At 36.7% G+C, this 21,980-nt stretch overlaps 1 protein-coding gene across 1 annotated transcript in view; it reads left to right on the forward strand.

Moving 5' to 3' along the window:
• Myh15 (myosin heavy chain 15) overlaps positions 1 to 21,980 on the forward strand; it is a 112,979-nt gene that overhangs the window by 67,836 nt on the left and 23,163 nt on the right. The window contains exons 27-31 of the mRNA XM_070028726.1: positions 1,075 to 1,464; positions 6,851 to 6,977; positions 12,821 to 12,939; positions 16,301 to 16,497; positions 20,120 to 20,469. Of these exons, the coding sequence (XP_069884827.1) occupies positions 1,075 to 1,464; positions 6,851 to 6,977; positions 12,821 to 12,939; positions 16,301 to 16,497; positions 20,120 to 20,469 (1,183 nt within the window). The remainder of the gene's footprint in view (positions 1 to 1,074; positions 1,465 to 6,850; positions 6,978 to 12,820; positions 12,940 to 16,300; positions 16,498 to 20,119; positions 20,470 to 21,980) is intronic.

The following is a 21,980-nucleotide window of genomic DNA, read 5'->3' on the forward strand; positions in this document are numbered from 1 at the left end:
GTTAGTGATGATATTATTTAGGACATTTTTGGATCTAATGATACTCATTGTCAGGGAATCATGTTAAACTGGAGTGGAAATCATACTTTTCTTCAGTAATTCATCATATTTCATCTACGCAGAGACTACTTTCTTGATATCATCTAGATATTAGATTTCTATACACCATTTTATTTTTTGGAAAGAAAAATGTCTTCTAAACGAAGTTTTGACCATTTCTACCCTATCCTACATGTGCCCAATTTCTTAAAACAATGTTAAAGCACATAAAAGGCTTTATTATAATGTAATACAATAATATTATCAAGATTTGTAGAGCTATTTGCCCTTATACTAAGATTAGGGTATAGTACTTTGAAAATTCCAATCAATATTTTTCATTTTCTAACATTCATATCTATGAAATGGTATCAGCTTTCTACTCATTTCAGTGGTCCTTTTCCTCTACAAATTGTAATTTGTTTCTATAAATCTCCCACAGTCTAGAAAGCCAGAGTAAGTTATTAGAAATATATGCAAAATTACACTGATCTATTTCTTCAAAACAAGGCACTTGAACTTGATATTCATTCAGTTGATCAGATTTTTGCAGCTTTGAGAGTTGTCATTGTTAGGTAAATGAATTCTAGACAAGGAAAGTTTGGTTTATAAAATCTATTGGTTTTTTCCCAATAAATTCTCTTTAAATTTTTTTTATTTTTTTATTGTGAAAATACTGTACAGAGGGGTTACAATTACATGGGCAAGATAGTGAGTACATTTCTTATCAAGCATTGTAGCCTCCTCCTTCTTTGGGAATTGCCTCTTACTGAGCTTTTGTTCCATGTACATATAATTTAATGACCTTGTTTATTTCTGTGAGATCTGAAAGAACTGCAAGTAATAATTTTAGTCTTGTTATTGTTTCAGGGAAAATACTTGTCACTTGTCTGTATCTGTTCCATTTCCTTTAGTTATAAATTGGGAACCAAGTATGTAATGTTAGCTATCTTACTGGTGAGAAAAACAAATAGAATGCCTTTTCAAAGCTCTTGAATAAAATATGCTACAAACCAAAATTATGTTTTGCTCCAGACTCATATAGGAAATTTGAATGAGGAACTGGAAGTTGAAAGGACCACTAGAGCCAAGATAGAAAGAGAGAGAGCTGACCTCATTCAAGACCTGGAAGACTTGAATGAGAGGTTGGAAGAGGCTGGGGGGGCAAGTTTGGTTCAGCTGGAAATAACTAAGAAACAGGAAGCAAGATTTCAGAAGCTTCGTCAAGAGATGGAGGAGGCCATGTTGCACTTTGAGACAACTTCTGCTTCTTTGAAAAAGAGACATGCAGATAGCCTGGCTGAGCTCAAAAGTCAGGTAGAAAATCTGCAACAGGCCAAGCAGGACCTGGAACAAGCTAAGAGTGATTTGCAGCTGGAAGTGGGTGACCTCCAGACTCATGTTGAGCAGATGACAAGAGCTAAGGTAGACACTCCCAAATCCCTCTTGGGGGCTTGTGAAAAATGGAAGAAGGTAGGGCAGGGGAGGAGAAAGGGAAATCAGAGAATAACTTGAAATATTTCATCATGGAATCTTTAGTTCTTGAGTCTGACCTCAAGGTCATTGCTAAGGTCACCCATCAACTGAATATGACCTGAGTGTGACTTCTGGTTTTGTTAGAATCCCAGCCATCTTCCTTATGGATCTTTCTGGTGATGGCATAAGAAAGTAGGATAGAAAAGTGAAGGCTCACTATCTATATCTCTTTTGAAGAATGGCTTCATTGTGTTGTGAGTATGCCATGGGGGTAGCCTTCATAATTCCAGAGCATGTCAGAATAGTGGACACAAACACTCTTGCTGAGAAAAGTGAACTTCCTCTTCCATGTGTCTCTGCATCTCATTAACCAGCGTACACTAGATAGTTTCATTACATGTCCTATCTTAGCTGATCCCATTAACCTATACACTTCAAGTTCCTATATAAAATGGGAACATGGTTAACAACAGCCTTAACTTTTGGTAGTAAGGGGACATTTTACTTTAGGTTAAACAAAACAAATGACTAGTTGCTGCAACTTCTGCTCCTTTGTGAGCCCAATTTGTGAAGTTAGCTAAGAAAGTTCGAACCCAGCCCCAATTGCTTGATCTCCGTGGACTGTGAGCAAAAATATGTGGAATAGCTTCAGAGCTATAGAATATATTCTAAAATATTTCACATTAATTCATCTTAAAGTCCCCATCAAGACCATTTCAGTTATTACTTAAATGAACTAAAATATATGAGGTATGATTAAGCTTATGAGACATATGGGTACTGAAAAGATACAAATATATAAGCAAAAGAAAATCAATTAATCATTTTTGGCAGTTCAAAAATGAAATCAAGCCTTTCTCCTGTTTTTTTTTCCCACCCACAAATAAGTGTATTCTTCCTTACCTGCTTACTTTTTAATCTTTGCAAACTGATTTTATTTCTTGAAAGTTTAAGTTGTTCTATTGAAGATCAGCAATGTCTTCCTTCTCACAAACCAGCATACATAAAACCAACCAAATTACCTTTATTTTTCTTTCACAAAGTTGCATTTTTTTTCTGGACTTTTCTGTCTCTAGCACCTAGTTCTTCCCATTACCCAAGCCCTAAACCTCAGTTTATCATTTTCTCTCTTGTCTTTTGCTTTCTAATCTTTTGTCACATCCATTCAGTTCTCCATGCTTGCTGCTTTCTCTCCCATTCCCATGTTCTTAACTGGACTGTTGAGGTGGTTTCCTAAATTACCTTTTGGATTTATCTTTCATTGTTTTAATCCATTCCATGTAGTGCCTAGATCCATTATTCCAAGCATGGATTTATTGAGTTATGTTCGTGTTTACAAATGAACTTCAAACTTCTGCTTTAGAGGTAATTGACGATTGACAACCTATAGTCTGGCTCAGTCTGCTTGCCAGTTTTAGATATTGTTACTTTGACTCATTGACTTCATTTCAGCCAAATTAAAATGTTGAGTGGAAGCACTAAATATTCATTTTCTCAGCAATGTGTCTTTTCCAAACTAATTCCCTTCTCTGGAATGCTCAACTGCAACTTTATGTATTAAAATTGTGCCTGTTTTTTGCACTTTTAGGGGCTCCCACTTGTACTATCAAATTGAATAATTTAGCCTTGCAAAAATGGAAACTGTCTTTCAGATCTCATTTTGTTCATATTTTCAGTTCTTTGTACACTCTGCACTTAGTTACTGGCATTCACTTCGCACATGCCTGCTGGGACTCAAAGGTTCAGTGACTGGTCCAATGTCACATCATTTAGAATTGGTAGGATAAATTAATTCTGGTTATATTCAAAGGCATATCCATTATTCTGAACTCTTGTTTGAATTATTGATTTTATCTTTTTCTAAATTATAATGGTAAGAAAGCCAATGCTCAGTAATACAGTAGAAATGGAAGCATTTCAAAATGTATTATTCTGATAGAGAAGCCCAGAGCAATTTAGAAGTGATAGGCGATCTTCCAGTTATTTTGATTATTTTGAATTCCCCTTGGTTCCCACATTTCTTCAAGGCAATATTTTCATGCTTCATTTTAAGAAGCAGCTTTAAAATGAATGTGCATCATTTCATTAACCTTCTCTTCCCTGGCATAAAAATTTATTGTTTATTTTTATGCTTCAATATGAAATTCTGTTGCATTTCATACTATATCCATCTATTGGCCAATTTTTGATAAATATCTATGTCTTTTACCAAAAATATTGCTTTTATTTTCGCTTAAACTCGGGTTGGGCACTGTTCCTGAGCTTTTCTAGTCAAGGCTAGTGCTCTATTTGAGCTCTATTTGAGCCACAGTTCCAGAAGTGGCACTGTGGCTCAAGTGTTAGAGAGCTTGTCTTGAGCTGAAGAGCTGTCCGCCCAGGCCCAGAGTTCAAGCCCACGGCCAACAACAAAAAAAAATAGATAGAGCCACAGTTCCAATTACTTTTTCTTGTTGCTGTTGTTGTTGTTTTGTGATTAATTGGAACTAAGAATGTCATGGATTTTTTTTACCTCTGGGCTGGCTTCAAATTGTGGTCCTCAGATCTCAACTACCTGAGTAGCTAGGACTGGAGGCATGAGCCACTGGTGCCTGGCCAGAATATTGATTTTTGTAAATATTTTATTAATTGGAAAAACTAACTCTGTGGTTAGCAGTACCTATGGATGTGAAAAAAGGGAAAAGTACAAACATGCACAACTTAGCAGGCCACTACCACGTGGATTTATCCTGAAATTTCTCCTGAAACTTGGGACTCTTTGGCTTCTTTTTTCCTGCTCCTCTTGACTACATGCATAGAGCATCATCCTTTCTCTCTTTCTCTCTTTGCAGGTGTATATGAGAGCATATTCAGGGCTATCAATATAGGCTTTGTTTTTTTTCACACCTGGATAGGCTCCTGCCAGTTCAGTTAATAGGTCATTTGTCAGTAGAGATTTAAAACAAAGTTGGTGCACATCATAATAATTGTATCCAGTTTCTTCAGTGGTGCTGCATATTGGTCATCTGATTCATCTAGTATATAAAATCAGTTAATTCTTAACATTTTCTTTTGTAACTTATACTTCATATGGCAGGTTCAAATCTCAGTTCTGATGCTTCTTAGCATTGTGATTTCAGGCAAGATAGTTTATCTCTCTGATGCTGTTTTCTCATTTACCAAATAAAACCAACCTCAGTTTTTTAGGGGTCTCATGAGAAAAAATGACTATGCCAACTTTGTCAAAATTGCTTTCAGAAGTATGAGCAAACATTCAACATTCAGAGTTTGATTTAAAGAGGCAGGCAGCCTACATATGGTTACAACTCTTTTTTTTCTGGTTGTGTGTGTGTAGTATGTGGATAACTAAGCATGCCTACATTTTAACCTCTGTTTCAATGGCATTGTATGAGAACCTGCTATCTAAATCTCCACCAGGTCTGGGTTTGCAACCACCCAGAGCCTGCACACAATGAGGATGACCTGCCAGTTGGAAATAAATAGCATTGCTTGTCTGTCTCCAAGTGGGCATGCTCTTAATTGGTTCTTCACTTGTTTGTGACGAATCTGAATAAGCATCATCTGGGTGCTTGAATCTATGAGGAAAGTTTGAATGTGACCTCAGTCTGAATGTTGGCCCATCTCCCACTAAAGTCTACAATAATATGAGTATCTTAGGAATTTGCCAGGTAATTTTGTGTCAATCACATGTTGAATATAGAGCAAGGTATAGGTTAAAAGTCTTTCATAGGATGTTCAGAATACTCACCAAGTAGATCAATCCTTCACACAGCCTAGTCTCCAGCTAGAGATTGACAAGGTTTTTGCTAACTGGGAAGTTTTCCAGAGGACCAGACATAACATCACCATTTAAATGCCCCTTGTCTTTGGCCACTGGAGTTTGACAATGATTGGATTCATAGTATGCCTATTAGTCTTACTGTCAACTTTCATCATTTCACCAGCTTTCTCAGTTTTCTCAAACTGATGCTGATGTAATTCCTCTCTGCTTGTCTCCTTATTCTTTTTTATTTTTATTTTTTTGTCAGTTGTTGAACTCTGTGCTTGGGCGCTGTCCCTCAGCTCTTCAGCTCAAGGCTAGCACTCTACCTCTTGAGCCACAGCACTACTTCTGGTTTTCTGGTGGTTTATTGGAGATAAGAGTTTCATGGACTTTCCTACCAGGGCTAGCTTTGAATCATGATCCTCAGATCTCAGCCTCCTGAGTAGCTAGGATTATAGGCGTGAGCTACCAGTGCCTTAGTCTTTAATTCCACAGTACTTTTTACTTGCAAAGATCAAAGGCCTCAAGAGCTATTGATGACTTAAAATTTAGTACATGGAAAGAGCTTAGAAAAAAAGCTGAATAAGAAATAAGTACCAAATAAAATAAACTTCTGTTATTTTGATAATTGTTAATATCATCATTAACAACCATCATGGGACAGATGGAAGACATACAAAGATAACTTGCAGAAGAGTTTCACAAAAACTCTGAATTATGGAAGTTTACTGATGTAATTTTGCTACTTGTGACATAAACTATTGCTAACTGCTAGATAAGGTCATCCTTCACTCCCCTGCACTTTGCATTTAAGAGTTATTAGTCCTGTCTAAGGAACTTGAGTCTCAAAATCATTTGCTTGAGTTACCAGTGATTGATAAGAATGTGCTCCTTTGGTTGGTTAATTAAATCAGGTAGAAATTCAAAAGCCAATGGCCAATAGTTTTCTTCAATTCAATTTTGCAAAGTTGAAATATGAGAACTAAGTGTTAGCCCAACAGGATTATATTGAAGTTGGAGTTATAGTGATTAGAAGGGTGCAATTGCTTTGACTGTTCAATTCCCTTTATCATGCTATTACATATCATCTCTGACTGCTTGGTCAGTCCTTTTAATGTTCTTTGTTCTTTGTCTTTCCTCTCTCTATGCAACTTCTCTCTTGTTTATTGAGACACTTATGTTCTGTAAGCATTATTTCAGGCACTGGAGAATCTTGGTGAAGTAGAATCTTGATCTTCATGAAATTTGTGTCCCAATGGGAAAGAAAGACAGTAAACGTCAAGAAATGATCTTCTTTGACACGGCACCAGTGTTTGATATGTCTCCTTCTCTAAAAAATTCTCAAGGCTTCTGATATACAGCCAGTTGGATTTCTTCTTTGACATCTATGGTCTGAGAAACTTATCACACTTGTGGATATAGACTCTAGAACTTATTGTTCATCCTTAAATAATAAGATGTAATTTCCTGATGATCTTCAATACAGAAAATATCACATTAGACCTCATACCACCAATTTCCTTCTTTTTGGAACAACTAATTCATCTAGACCAATTCTTCTTTATCAACTCACAGGCTAATGCTGACAAACTCTGTAGTCTGTATGAAGGGCGTTTGAATGAAGCAAATACAAAATTGGATGAAATGACTCAGTTGACAAATGACTTGACAGCACAGAAGACAAAGTTGCAGAGTGAGAGTGGTAAGTAAAGGTGCTGTCTTAGTTGTAATGAATCCTTCCCAGTAGTGTCATGGAGGCACAACTCACATTACACATGGATTAGGTCAGCATTTACAGACCTTAGGGGAGGAATGCCGCTTCTGAATTACCCTGGTCTAAAGACATGCCCTATGTGGAAAAGGTCACCTCTGTACTTCTTTGAGTGACCTTTCATGAACAGCAATATACAGTTGTTAGGATCAACTCTTAAGACCGTTGAAGGAACCCATATCACCTATGGACATAACTTTTATTTTTAGGTTGTTTTTTTTTTTTTTGTAAAGATACTATACAGAGGGTTACAGTTACATGAGTAAGGTAATGAGTACACTTCCTATTGAGCATTGTTACCCCCTCCATTGTTTTCCCCCTACCATCCCTTCCCTCTCTACCTTCCCCGAGGTTCTTTTTTTTAAAATTGTGATTAAGTGATTACATAATTTCCCCAATTTCACAGTATTGTGGAATAATGATGCTCATTTAAAGTCACAAGTTCATTTTAACTTTCCTGGAGCAAATTGTCTATCACAGGCTATAACATATAAAGGTGTATACATATACACCATACATGTGATCAGCAGCATGGGGATATTTAGTAGTGGTTCGACCAGATGAGTGGGAGTTCTTTGTTTCTTTTTTTTTTTTGGGTCCGGTCGTGGGGCCTGAACTTTGGGCCTGGGCGCTGTCCCTCAGCTCTTCAGCTCAAGGCTAGCGCTCTACCACTTGAGCCACAGCACTACTTCTGGCTTTTTTCTTTTTGCTTATGTGGTGCTGAGGAATCGAACCCAGGGCCTCAGGCATGCAAGGCAACGCTCTACCACTGAGCCAACTTCCCAGCCCAGAGTTCTTTGTTTCTTAAGTCCTGTTAGTTTTGTCGTATCACCTAACATTTTGGATTTAGCATCCACTTATCAGGGAGACCATGTACCGTTTGTCTCTTTGCTCTTGGCTTACCTCGCTCAACATGATTCCTTCTAGCTCCATCCATTTCCCTGCAAATGCCATTATTTTGTCATTTCTAATGGCTGCATAATATTCCATTGTGTATAGATACCACAATTTTTGGATCCATTCATCTGTGGTGGGGCATCTGGGTTGTTTCCATATCCTAGCTATTGTGAACAGAGCTACAATAAAAGAACTATATTTTACATCTTTGGTTAGGTTAATTCCTAAATATTTTATTTTTGGGGAGGTTATTGTGAATGGGGTTGCCCCCTTTATTTCCCTCTCTTTTTGTACATTGTCAGTGTACAGGAAGCAAGTGATTTTTGTGCGTTTATTTTGTATCCTGCTACTGTGCCGAAGTGATTTATGATTTCTAAGAGTTTGGGGATGGAGTTTTTGGGATCGTGAAGGTATAGTATCATGTCGTCTGCAAAAAGGGATAGTTTAACTTCTTCTTTCCCTATGCGGATCCCTTTAATGTCTTTTTTTGCCTTATTGCCTTGGGTAAGGGTTCCAGGACTATATTGAAGAGGAGTGGAGACAGTGGGACATAACTTTTTAAAAAAAATAAATTTGATTTTGTTGTATAGGTGTTTCCCTCCATTTTTAACTATTGAGTCCACTTTATTTTTACATTATTTTACATCTGGCAAAAAACATACTCTAGATTTACAAGTTAAAATAGCTTACATGAGCTCACATAATTGTGAGCCCATTATCCCTGAATTTATCTTCTGCTTGCTGCTTCTCTCATTCTATTTTATCTCCATTAATCTTTTTCATGTACTCTGAATATACAAGACATACTCCAATCCTAGAGTTCTGGCCTTGCTATTCCTTTGACCTGGAATATCCTACTTATTCTGCAAAGACTTGCAGATGATAGCCAATCAAGAGTATATGTAGCAGAAGTCAGCATAGTCCTGTTGAGAAGGCAATGTGATATGCTTTTTTCTCATAGTATATATTACCTTCAAATAAACTTTACATTTAACATAATAGCATGTTTCTCTCCATCTGTCAGATAATGAGTTCTGTGAGGGCAGGAAACTGTTTTGGTTACTGATGTATATCAATCCTTCAGCAGGCTGCCTGACACAGTATTCCACAAACATTTAATAAATAAATTAGGTAAATGTCCCATGGATAATCCCATCAACCACTACAGATTTTTTTTTAAATTTTAACCTTTGATATTATAGCAATCTATTTAGGATTTTCTTTTCTTAATTTATCATATGCTTTTTTTATGTGTGTGTGTGTGTGTCACACACTCAGTCATTTATAACAGCTGTTCCCAATCTGTCAAACAGATGGACTGGAGTTTATTTTGTATTACTTTGTAACTTGACTTGTTTCTCTAATATGATTAGCATGTGGGTAGTTGTTTGGCCATACTCAGAATTAGTTTTGTAATGTATTTCCACAGATAGAATTACTAGGTCACGAAAATGTATAGTGTAATCTTTATACACAGAGGCACATACTTAAAAAGACAGTGAGGATCACTGGGCTTTGGCACATATTTCTGTAATTGGACATCAACTTTTCTAGGATTTTTAAAACAAGACTAGAAAAAAGAGATTTCTAATAAACAAGAAAATAAGAGGGGGGGTTGGGTGGGGAGGTGGGGGGAGGCTGGGAAGGGATGTGAAGGGTAAACAAAGGAGGAGGCTTCAATGCTTGATAAGAAATGTACTCATTATCTTGCCCATGTAATTGTAACCCCTCTGTACAGTATGTTCACAATAAAAAAAATAAAAATAAAAGAAAATAAGAGATTTCTGAAACACAAGGATTTTATTGAACTGTTTCAGATCTAGACAAAGATAGAAGGACAGGTTCTTGGGTCAAACTTACTAAGCCACTACCAGCATTCCCCAAAAGCATCTGGAAAGATATCCACCAGATTTAAGAAGACAATATATTTTATAATGGAAATTTGGGAAGAAGGAACCGATTTCTATTTTGAACTACTGCTTCTTACAAAGGATATTGATAAGAGGAGTGGGGCTTCAGGAAGCTCATAAAGTCCTAGGGTATGAGAATAGTCCATAGGAATACTAGTGACTTCTTGAGTGGTTGATTCTATAGACTGAATGCTATGTTGCTTTAATGGCTAATCATCAACACACAGAAAAGGAGTGTGGAGTAGTCTCATTTTTCATTTCTTTGTTGATTTACACCAACAATCAAAAAAGCTGTTAAACTTGTTCTTCTACTCTCCTGCATATAACTAATTTTAGAACATTTCAAAATTCTTTTAATAAGGGTCAAAGCTAACATAAAACAAGTTAGCAAAATAACAAACCTAGACAGGTTTTAGTTCTAACAAGAACATCCAACAGGATTGTTCACCTAATGTGGATAGAGTGTGTGGCCCTGGACCTTGTTAAAAATCCTACAGGTTGATCTGTTGTGTCATGGGGGATGTCATCAATGTGTGAACTACACAGCCTAGAAACAAAACTATGGATTTTTATGTTTGGCCCTGCAGGAAGTTCTGTGGAAATTTTGTTTTGCTAGGCAGTTCCTGCTTCTCCCTGGTCAATAGCATTAAGTTTCTACACACTTTTTTGATGAAAAAAATTGATGGGTAAGTGAATGAAATGAAAATAGTTATGAAATGACAGTTCTGCTTATGATTCTAGCTTTATCATTTGTCTTTGGTGCAAATTTGAAGTATGTAGTTGTCCACTCTGCTCACTGGGCTACTGATCTAGATTTTTTTGTGCTATTTTTTTCTATAGCATAAGACATGATAAGAGTATCTTATGTCCTATTCTTTTTAATTGAATTTATTTTTATTATAAGGGTGATATCAGAGGGGTTACAGTTACAGAACTAAGGTAATGAATACATTTCTTGTAGAACATTGTTAGCCCCTTCCTTGTTCTTATCCTGTGAGCTCATATTACATGTGACTAAATCATCATTGGACACTGGGTATGTGTGAAGTAAGGGATTCATTAGTCCCAACCTCTTTCTGGATTTACATTTCTTCAAAATCCTTTTAAATATGGTTATGTCAACCACAGATAACTAAAATTGTGCTACAGACTCCCAGTAATCCTCAAAATGCTTTAGGGCCCTATGAGATTAAAAGATATTTTGTTACAATATGTAGCTGCTATTTGTTTTGTGAATTCTTTGTCCATTTATATTCGTAGTGCAAAAAAGATTGGCAGTCAGAAGTGCTGAACCCTATTAATAAGTCCAACCATCAGCACTACACTGTGCTAATTATAACTTTATTCAGTACTCACAGTACTTTATTCAGTACTCAAGTTTTAAAGTCATTTTCACTTAAGAATATTCTTAATGAAGCAGCAAAAATTTCATTATATCTCAAAGCTAAGTATTTATCACTTTAATTTTCTATGCAACTAAAACTATGCATAAATAACTTTTTGGCTAGGTGCTAGTGGTTTATGCTTATTTATTTTAGCCTAGGTGCTTGTCAGGTGGAGATCAGTTTCTTTCTCTGAAAAATGAGTACTATAATGCCCCTGGCCCATAGAACTAATGAGAATTAAACTAATGCACATAAAGTACCTAAAATATAGAAGCTTCTCAAAAAAATAGTAGCTTCTGGGAAGGTGGCTGGGAAGTAGCTGGCTGAGAAGGTGGCTCATTGGTAGAGCGCTTGCCTTGCATGCATGAGGCCCTGGGTTTGATTCCTCAGCACCACATAAGCAGAAAAAGCCAGAAGTGGTGTTGTGGCTCAAGTGGTAGAGTACACGCCTTAAGCTCAGGGACAGTGCCCAGGCCAAGTTCAAGCCCCATGACTGACAAAAAACAAAAGAAAACAAAAAAACCCATTAGCTTCTGTTATTTGTTATTAACTCACCCTTTAAAAACTCAATTATAAAATAAGGGCTCTTAAGGAGTATTAGAAAGACTCATTACCATGGTTTTGCTAAAAATAAAAAAATGCATCAAGAAAATATGGTATATATACACATATGGAATTTTACTCATCCATCAGAACGAGTGATATTGTTCCATTTTTAAGGAAATGGAAAGACTTGGAAAAAATTATATTAAATGAAGTAAGCCAGACCCAAAGAAACATACATTTCATGTCTTCCCTCAATTGTGGTAACTTCAATGTGCCTATAAATCTACTAGTAAACACACTGGATGGTAAAAATGAAAAAAAATATGCAGTGAAATAGGATAACTTAAACAGGTCTATAAGCATTCACAGACTAAAGAAGGATATTCTTAGGAGAGGGTCACAATGGCTCCATAGCTATGTGCATCTAATCATATAAAATAGTATTTATTGAAATGAATTCTGGGAAATGAAAACAAGAGTGTTTTTTCTTTGTTGCTGTTTTTGTTTTCTTTTCCTTTTGTTTTGTTTGTTCATTTGTCTGTCCTTGGGAGGGAGGTAGGGGCATGGAAATGGTGGAACAAAGGGTGAACAAATGCAGCAGTGACATTCACTAGACACTATCGAAAATGAACTATACAACTTGTGGGTGGGGACTGGAGGGAAAAACTGGGAGAGAAGGAGGGAGGGTGACATTGTTCAAAAAGAAATATACTCTTTTTTATTGTGAAAATACTGTACAGAGGGGTTACAATTACATGGGCAAGGTGATGAGTTCATTTCTTATCAAACATTGTTGCCTCCTCCTTTGTATCCCCTTCTCATCCATTCCCATCCCCCCCACCCAGAAATATACTTTTATTTAACTTATGTGATTGTAACCACTCAGTGCCTCGGTGCATCACCTTTATAATAACAATTTAAAAGAATATCCACGTAGGAGAGACTGTGGTTGCTCATAAAGCTAGTAAATTGGTGAGTAAAGGATGATCTGAGAAAGATTGGGATTAACTAATTTTGTGATTTTTTTTCCCTGTAGGTGAGTACCTAAAGAGATTGGAAGAAAAAGAGATTCTGATAAATCAGCTTTCCAGGGAAAAGAGAAACTGCACTCAGCAAATTGAAGAACTCAGAGGACAGCTACAAGAGGAGACTAGAGTAATGTATCTATTATTTCTCACCAATAACTTGACTGACTGCATGTTAAAAATATAGTGCTTGGTGAGTCAGTCTCAATATCTTTTCCTGTAAAAAAAAAAAAAGCATAGTGCTCTAAATGTGGTAGGAAAAAAACTATCTAGAATTCATATGTTCCAGACAAAACCCTGACAACTGAAAAGTCTTCCAGGATTCAAATAATTTCTGTTGTTTGCCAGATTTAGGGCAAGAAAAGTATATCCTTCCACTGTGCATTGTTACTTGAGCAGGGGCAAAAAGGCCCCTATAAATTTGAATTTTAAATGTTCACCAAGAAGTCTAATTAAACAACAAACTAGAATTAAAAATTATGGCCTGCCTTAGGTCAAGTATTAAATTGTCAATAAACCACAGAAATCAGTCATATCTTTTTTGTTGTTGTTTTTTTTTTTTTGTCGGTCGTGGGGCTTGAACTCTGGGCTTGGGCATCCCTGTGCTCTTCAGCTCAAGGTGAGCACTCTACCGCTTGAGCCACAGTGCCATTTCCAGTCATTTCTTTCTGTGAGACTTAAGTTTGTTAGTAGGAGACTCTATAGTGACTAAGAAAAGAGATGAAATCATTGAGTCCTGATATATAAAGCCAGTTTTTAGTTCATATTTGAGATATGTGTTGTAATATCCTAACATTCCTCACTTATGCATAATCTTACTGCAGAGGCAATATACCCTAAAGGTAGAGGTATAAAAGACTAACCTGCTGGAAGGGAGATACATTTTTCTTTTTAAAACATTGTCAGTTTATTTCCACTATTCTTCTTATTTTTTATCTTATATATACTTCAAATTTTAATTAGAAAAGCTCCCATATACTACTTATTTACATCTGTACAATCTGATATTATTATTCAATACTTGTCTATAATGTCTCATAATCAAATCATAGTAATTGGTATTTCCAGCTCCTCATGTTAATTTTATGTATTAGGAACTGAATTCTTCTCCTCTACTTAATTTGAGATGTATAATTAATTGTTCTAGGCTATACAGCACCTTAGTGTGCTGTGTAACATTTAAATTACTGTCCTCTCTGAGTTTTACTGTGCACTATCTACCATTTCACTATCTCCATTTGCCCCCTCCCTTTCCTAGCCTCTTCTGACTTTCTTTTTGCTCTCTACTTTTATATAATCCATAATTGAGTTCAATAGTTGAGAAAGAATATGTAATATTTGTCTTTCTATGCCTAATCCATTTGACTGAACAGGTTCCATTATTAGTGCTGCTGCAAATGAAGTGAATTTCTTTTTTATTTTCAAAAGTATAACTAGATTTTATGGATTATTTTATTTTTAAGATATATTTTATTATTATTGTAGAGGTGATAATACAGAAGGGTTATAGTTACATAAGTCCAGTAATGAGTACATTTCTGTTTTAATTGTGTCATCCCTTCCTTGCTCTCTCCCAGTTTTCCCTTCCATCCCTACTCATGAGTTGTATAGTTGATTTTCCACACAGTGTCTAGTGATGTATTTGTTTGCCCTTTGTCCCACCATTTCTGTGCCCCCCTTCCTTCCCAAAGACAAATAAACTGACAAGGTGAAAGGAAAAGACAACAACAAAAAATTTCTTGTTTCCATCTCTTGGAGTTCATTTCGTAAAATACTATTTTATATGATCATATACACGAGCTGCTTCTATGAATATCCTCCACTCACTATGTGAATGTCTAGAGACCTGTATGTCCCAGTGTATTCTTTTTAGTTTTGTTTTACCATCCAGTATGTTTACTTGTCGACTCACAGGCACATTCTAGTCACCACAAATGAAGGAAACCCTGCAATCTGTTTCGTTGGTCTGGCTTACTTTTTGATTAATGTAATTTTTTTCCAGATCTTTCCATTTTCTTGCGAATTGTACAATATCATTCTTTCAGATGAAAGTGTAGGATTCTATCCTTTCTAATGAAAGTGTCAAATTCTATTTCTTGATCCAGGCATTCACAGATGGGCATCTGGGTTGATTCCAGATCTTGGCTATGGTAAACAATGCTTCAGTGAACATGGGTTTCCTGGTAGCTTTAGTGTGTCCATATTTGTGGTCTTTTAGATAAATGCCCAAGGGTGGAATTGCTGGGTCATAGGGAAGCTCTGTGTTTAATCTTTTGAGAAACCTCCATACTGCTTTCCAGAGTGCTTGAACAAATTTAGATTCCCACCAATAGTGTAGTAGAGTTCCCTTTGACCACATCCCCAGTAGCATTTGTTGTTAGTTTTCTTGATAATGGACATTCTAACTGGGGTGAGGTGGAATCTCAATGTTGTTTTGATTTGCATTTCATTTATGTGCCTGATCCATTTCGCTGAACATAATCTCCTCTAGTTGCATTAGTGTTGCTGCAAATGGAGTGAATTTCTTATAGGTAGCATATGGTTAGACCTTTTCTCCTGTGCAGCTTCTCTATATGTCTTTTGATTCAGAAAACTAATCATTTTACATTTAAGGTTGCTATTGATATGTTAACCCATTACTATACATTTTAAAATTGTTTTCTCACTGTTTTGTATGTTTTATCCTTTACTTCTATTTCTTTCATGATTTTTTTTTGTTTTGGTGGTTGTAGTGGTGGTGGTGGTGTATGTGTATGTGTGTGTATGTGTGTGATATGCATGTTTTTATGAAGGTAATTGTGTTTCTTTTTGGGGAGAATACCAATGGTGAAATACCTTAATTTTTGCTTATCTAGGATAGTTTTTATTTATCGTCCATTGCTGAATATTAATTTTCCTGAGTATATAATCTTGGTTGGCATTTTCTTGTCTCTCAAAACTTTATATTCTCATGGATTGTAAAGCTTCTGCTGAGAAATCTATTGTTAGTCTATTTAGGATTTCACCAAATGTTTGATGTTCTACTCTTTCTGTTTTTAGAATTCTCTTTGTTTATCTCTTGGACTTTTAAATTTGATATACTGTTCCATATCCTTTGATTCTCCTGGACCTACATGTTCATGACTTTTCCAAGGCTGGTGAAATTTTCAACTATTATTTTAATTAATAGATTTCCTATGCCCTTTGTCTCTTTTTAATTATGGAATTTTCAAATTTAATTTTTCTTCTTTGTATATTGATGTTTCACAAATCTTGGAGAGTTTATTCATACATGTTATTTTTGGTAGTGTTGGAGTTTAAACTCAGTGTCTCATACTCTCTTGGCATACTCTTCTTGTCACAAATACCTTTCTTGATGTCATCTGACTCTGTTTAGGTTGAGCTTGATTTTTATTGGGTGATTCTTAACTCTATTTGAAAAAAAAATCACCTCCAAGTGTCTCATTGTTAATTGTAGTGGTGTCTTTTTTTAAATGTATGTTCCCCTGTAGTCTCAGAGTGCCCTGGCCCATGCCCTTCAGTCAGCAAAGCATGACATTGATCTTCTGCGAGAGCAGTATGAAGAAGAACAGGAGATCAAGGCCAAACTGCACCAGGCCCTATCCAAAGGCAATTCTGAAACTGTGCAGTGGAGACTCAAATATGAACATGATGTCATCCAGAGAACTGAAGACTTGGAGGGTGCCAAGTGAGTAAACCAAAGCTACTTTTAAGCTGGAGTTGGTAATGTACAGGACTGTGAGAATAATGACTATATCTCCTGGGAGGTACTTAACAAATCCTTGATAAGTACATGAGGAAGTCTAGAATCAAATCTGAAATATTCAGAAGCATATATACTTATATACACTTAAGGGTCTAATATTTATAATACAAGCCAATTGAGTTTTAAAGGGTTCTTCAAGGAGAGAAAGGAGCCTCTTTGTAGTGGTAAAGCAGATTTTTGTTTCCTTGTTGCTGTTTTGGTTTTCTGTGCCTTTTTCTTTTTCTTTTTAAAATTGATTGTAAAGGTAATGAATGAGGGGAAAGTTACAGTTACATAAGTAAGGTAATTAGTGCATTTCTTTTTTTAAATAAGTTTTTTATTGTGAAAATACTGTACAGAGGGGTTACAGTTATATGAGCAAGGTAATGAGTACATTTCTTAGCAAGCATTGTTGCCTCCTCCTTTGTTTTTCCCCTACCATCCCTTCCCCCCCACCTCCACAACTACACTCCCCTGCCACCCAAATTATAAAGTTCAGTTTTCAACATAGTGTTACTCCCTTCCTAATTTTCTCTCACTTACCCCTCTCCCCTCCCACCCCCCAAGTTGTAAAGGTCATTTCCAATATAATGTCTAGTCAGTATCATTGTTGCATTAGTTCATCCTTTGTCCTTCTGTTTCTGTGATTTCCTTTCCCTTCCATGGATCAGATAAGGTTATATACAAGACAAAGGGTACAGAAAATTGAAACAGAAAGAAAAAAAATAGAAATTATAGCATACAGGACAGAATAAGAGCCTTTTGTTTCTGATTCTTGGAGTTCATTTTTGGAGATGTCTCTTTGAAACCTGGCTATCACATTAAGTCCTACAGCTCATTTGGTACAGCAGAATGATTGAGTCTGTTTTATCTGCATGTATCCATAACATCAAAGTCATTGTGCTTCTGGTATAACACTTGTAGACTACTAAGTGCTTTGTGAACATGGGACAGTGGTGGTTGGAAACATATTACTATCTGTCATCAAACCTATGAAACAAAAGTGTCTTTGAAAGAAACCATCCCTAGGCCACTCTTACTATTACAATATCAGTGTTAGCCAATTTCACAAAAACAGCTTTAAAAGTTTTTCAGAACTACAACAGTTTTGAGGACTAGCTGAACCAAGACTTAGTGTATTGGAGTGTATAGCATTTATCTTGAGTGATTGTGTATCTTGAGACAAAATGTCAAACTAAACCCAACTTATGACCATTATAGGTTTCGCTCAGAAGAGTAGGTCCCTGGTTTGATAGCTTTGCAAAGACCCAGGGCAGATCAATACATTTCTCTTTAGCTTTGACCAATTATTTCTCAGTTCTTCATCTAAATCTTGCATGGTATTGCTGTGTATTTGCTGAACCACTGTCATGTCCCCTCCCAAAAGGGATATCAAGTGATCTATCTCTGTATTCACAGGAACTTAAAAAGGACTTTAGAATGACAGATACTAAAATGTACCTATACGAGGTGTTTTTAGGCAAACTTTGGACCCTAGTATAGTGGCTTTCAACTGAAATGCTTCTGTATATCCAAATCTGTCATTTTGTTTTTGCATAAAGTTTGTTTTCCTTCTAATGACTGAAGATCTAAAATGTCAGTACTTACCTGTCATTCTGCTTGATGGTTTCCATGAGTGCTGGATAGAAAGCAAGGACTGACTATAGACCTCATTATGACTACAAAGATTTGATAGAACCAGCTCTGTAGTATATGAAAGGAATTAATGGACAAATGTAGTAATATTTGGACACTCTTTGTTTTCAATGTATTTTAGTATCATATAAAGAAAGCTTTACTCTATCATTTTCCCCTTTAAACACCTCAGGGAAGTAGGCAGCTAATACAAAGTGTTTAGAATTCTGTATTTTTCAGGTTGCAGAGTCAAAGGTCCATCTGCTTTCTTTGTGTTTCAGACAGGGGTTCATATGATAAGTTGGTTTAGCAGAATCAAGCTTGCCTAAAACCCAGTGATTAGTTCTGAATTTACATTCCTAAGGATAAGACTTTGATTTCTTAATCTCTCAGACCCCTTCACATATTTAAGGCAACAACATAGGTAAGTTAAGGAGTAAAATAGTAGATGGTGTTGAATATAAAAGGGAGATTTCAGTAAATGAAGATCTAGTCCATTTCTATGTCAATTTACCTAGTTTACCCTGGTATTAGCATTGAAACCCTTGAGTCCTAATGAAACCTCTCCATGCTGGAGAACTAGCTTGGTCAGTTGCCCAAAAGAAAACTCCCATGTCCAGGCATCGATTCACCATTTCTAACACCCTTAACAAGCAAGTAGTATAATTGTTTTTACCAGACTCCTGTGTTAGGTTAGAATAAACATCAGAATCCCTTCTGAGAAGTATGAAGCAAAGAAAGAAAATATCCTCAGCCAGTGATCAGGACTTTTTTTTTTTTTTTGAGCCCAGTGCCTACTTTCCAAGATGCTAAGCTTGAGTATTATAGGATTTAACCAAATTGGTCACTCATCGTAAGCTTATTCTTTGCAGGTAGTTATGTGGTTTACATTAATTCCTGAGGTCCTTTTTCAGTTTTATAATATCCAGGCAGAAAAGCTTTAGTAGATAGCTTTTTAAGAATTGCAATGATAGAGTAAGAATGGGATAGCTAGCAACCTTGTAACACATTTTATTCATTAGAATTCCTAAGAGTGCTGTACTGTGATGATGGAGGAGGATGCAATTTTATAAATGGCATAATCTCTCTGTGATCCTACAAGAACACAGTGGGGCCCAAGGACTACTAAGAACAGATATGTTACTGTTATGTGGCCATCATGATGGGGCTGCATCTGGGATATAAACCTAGGGAAAGAAACTGATGTGGAGAAAACATTTGGAGAGAAGAGAGAATTATATTATGTTTCAGAGCCTCATGAGAAAAGGGAGAGAAAATGAAAGTGAAAGGCAAGATGTTCTTTAGAGAGTAAACATGCCTAAGGATTTTCAAATAGCTTACTATTGAGGAGATATTCAGCACAATCTTATTTTTCCTATTTCTTGAAAAGTTGTCAATAATTATTGACACTTAATAATTGTTTTTTGAATTTTTTTTTTTTGTCAGTGCTGGGGCTTGAACTCAGAGCCTGGGCACAGTCCCTGATCTTCTTTTGCTCAAGGCTAGTGCTCTACCATTTGAGCCACAGTGCCACTTCTGGCTTTTTTGGGGGTATATGTGGTACTGAGGAATCAAACCCAGGGCTGCAGGCATGCTAGGCAAGCACTCTACCACTAAGCCACATTCCCAGCTCTGCTGATTAAAGTTTTAAGATACATAACTACATATAGAAATTGAAACTGATCCTGAGTTTTAAGTCTGGGTTGACAAAGGATGAGGGAAATAAAATCTATGTGGACAGAGGAGCAAGAAGAGGGGTGGGCAGCAGACAGTTGGGCTGTGTTGGTTTCAGGGGAGGCTTGTGCTATTACTGTGAAGCCACCTCAGAGATCATGCTGCTTTGTTTTCAATCATTGTCTTTAATCCATGGCAGCTCTATGAGCTCTATGAGCATTGCTGTTCTCAAGTTCATTGAGTCTCCTCTTCTTAGGAAGAAGCTGGCAATTAGGTTGCAGGAGGCTGCTGAAGCCATGGCCGTGGTCCATGCCAGGAATGCCTCCCTGGAGAGGACCAGGCACCGACTGAGGCTCCAGCTCGAGGATGCACTATCTGACCTGGAGAAGGCGCGCTCTGTGGCAGCTGCACTGGACCAGAAGCAACAGCACACTGACAGGGCCCTGGCTGATTGGAAGCAGAAGGAGGAGGAGTCGCAGGCATTGCTGGCTGCCTCCCAGAAGGAGGCCCGGGCTCTCAACACTGAGATTCTCAAGCTCAGGCATGCCTATGAGGAGAGCATCGAGGGCCAGGAGACCCTGAGGAGGGAGAACAAGAATCTGCAAGGTACTCTGGGCTGCATTCACAGCCAAGTAAGAGCAGGAGCTAAGGGGAACCTCACTGTGTGTGAGCCTGCCTTCTGTGGGTAGAGAGGCTGGGCATTTTCCTGTTCCCATCCATATTCTCAAATTTTAATATTTTATGTCGAATATTTTTACTATAAATTTTATTTGTATTAAAGTAAATGGTATATCTTTAACTATAATTCCATATTGTAAAGGCCACCACCCCTGAATTTCTTGTTACCTATAGTTGCCCAGAATTTCCATATATACGTTTGTTTATATCTTCTACCCAAAATACACATTATCTTAACAGCTTTATTTTCATTTATCAGTCTATTTTATAATTTAGTTATTATTTGGTGGTACTGGGATTGAACTAAGGGCCTCTTATTCACTAGGAAAGAGCTCCTCCTCGTGAGCCAGGCACCAAGATCTGTTGGCTTTTAGCTTATTTTTTTTTTTAGATCGTCTTATGCTTTTGCCCTAGCAAAAGAGACTGTGATCCTACTACATCTACCTTTCAGAGTAGATGGGTTGCAGATAGGAACAACTATGCCCTAATAATTTTTGAGATAGCGTCTTAATCATTTTTTGCCTGGGTTAATGTTTATTCACAATCTCTGCCTATTAGATTCCAGGGGACTACAGTTATTAACCTATCAGGCCTAGTCCAACAAGTAGTTTTTTAGTGCATATTTTGTTCCAGGTACTATCATCTTATTTTCAATATTAATTGTTTAACACAAACAAGAATTACGATGCTACATTCTTCATTTCTGCAAAATGGATATTGCATTGGGTCACATCAGGTTAAATAACTTGTCTGAATTTATAATTGGTAAGCAGCAGATTTAATAGCTGAGCCCAGCCATCTGGGCTTCAGCAAGTACACACTTAATTGCTTGGCTGTACTACTTTCTCATGCACCTCGTTGCATGGTTTTTTTGTTGTTGTTTTTTTTGGTGTGTGTGTATCCATGGAGACCTGCCACATGCTATATAGTGTTTCATAATAAGGATGACCAACACTTATTTAGCTAGACCTTATTCATTTTAGAACTCATTATTCACAATTACAAGAATTGTCTCTTATGCATTCACATGCATATATTTATGCATATGGAAAATGTTTCAGTCAGACAGATACCTAGAAAAGAAATTACTGGGTTTAACAAATGAATTTAAAACTTTGATACACTGCCAAACAGTAATTTAATGAGACTATTTAGACTAGCACCAATATGAGTTACATGAAAACCTTGTGTGCACTGGAAGCAAATTCATTACTGTTGGAGACATAAATGGAAATTCCTATTTCTGTTGACCTACATTGTCTATGCTTGGCATAGGCTGGACATTTTAGAGGATGTATGAGAAAAAGGAGTAGAAAAATTTGCTGCATCCCAACTACCTGGAATGTTCGTTGAAACAAATTTTCTGATTCCTTGGTGTGTGTGCTGAGCCTGTGAATTTCTAGTTCTAGAAAACCCGCAGGTGAGGCCAATGCTGTTGG

Source organism: Dipodomys merriami, unplaced genomic scaffold (assembly GCF_024711535.1).
Source record: "Dipodomys merriami isolate MVZ:Mamm:240054 unplaced genomic scaffold, mDipMer1.0.p SCAF_2, whole genome shotgun sequence".
NCBI classification, from domain to species: domain Eukaryota; kingdom Metazoa; phylum Chordata; class Mammalia; order Rodentia; family Heteromyidae; genus Dipodomys; species Dipodomys merriami.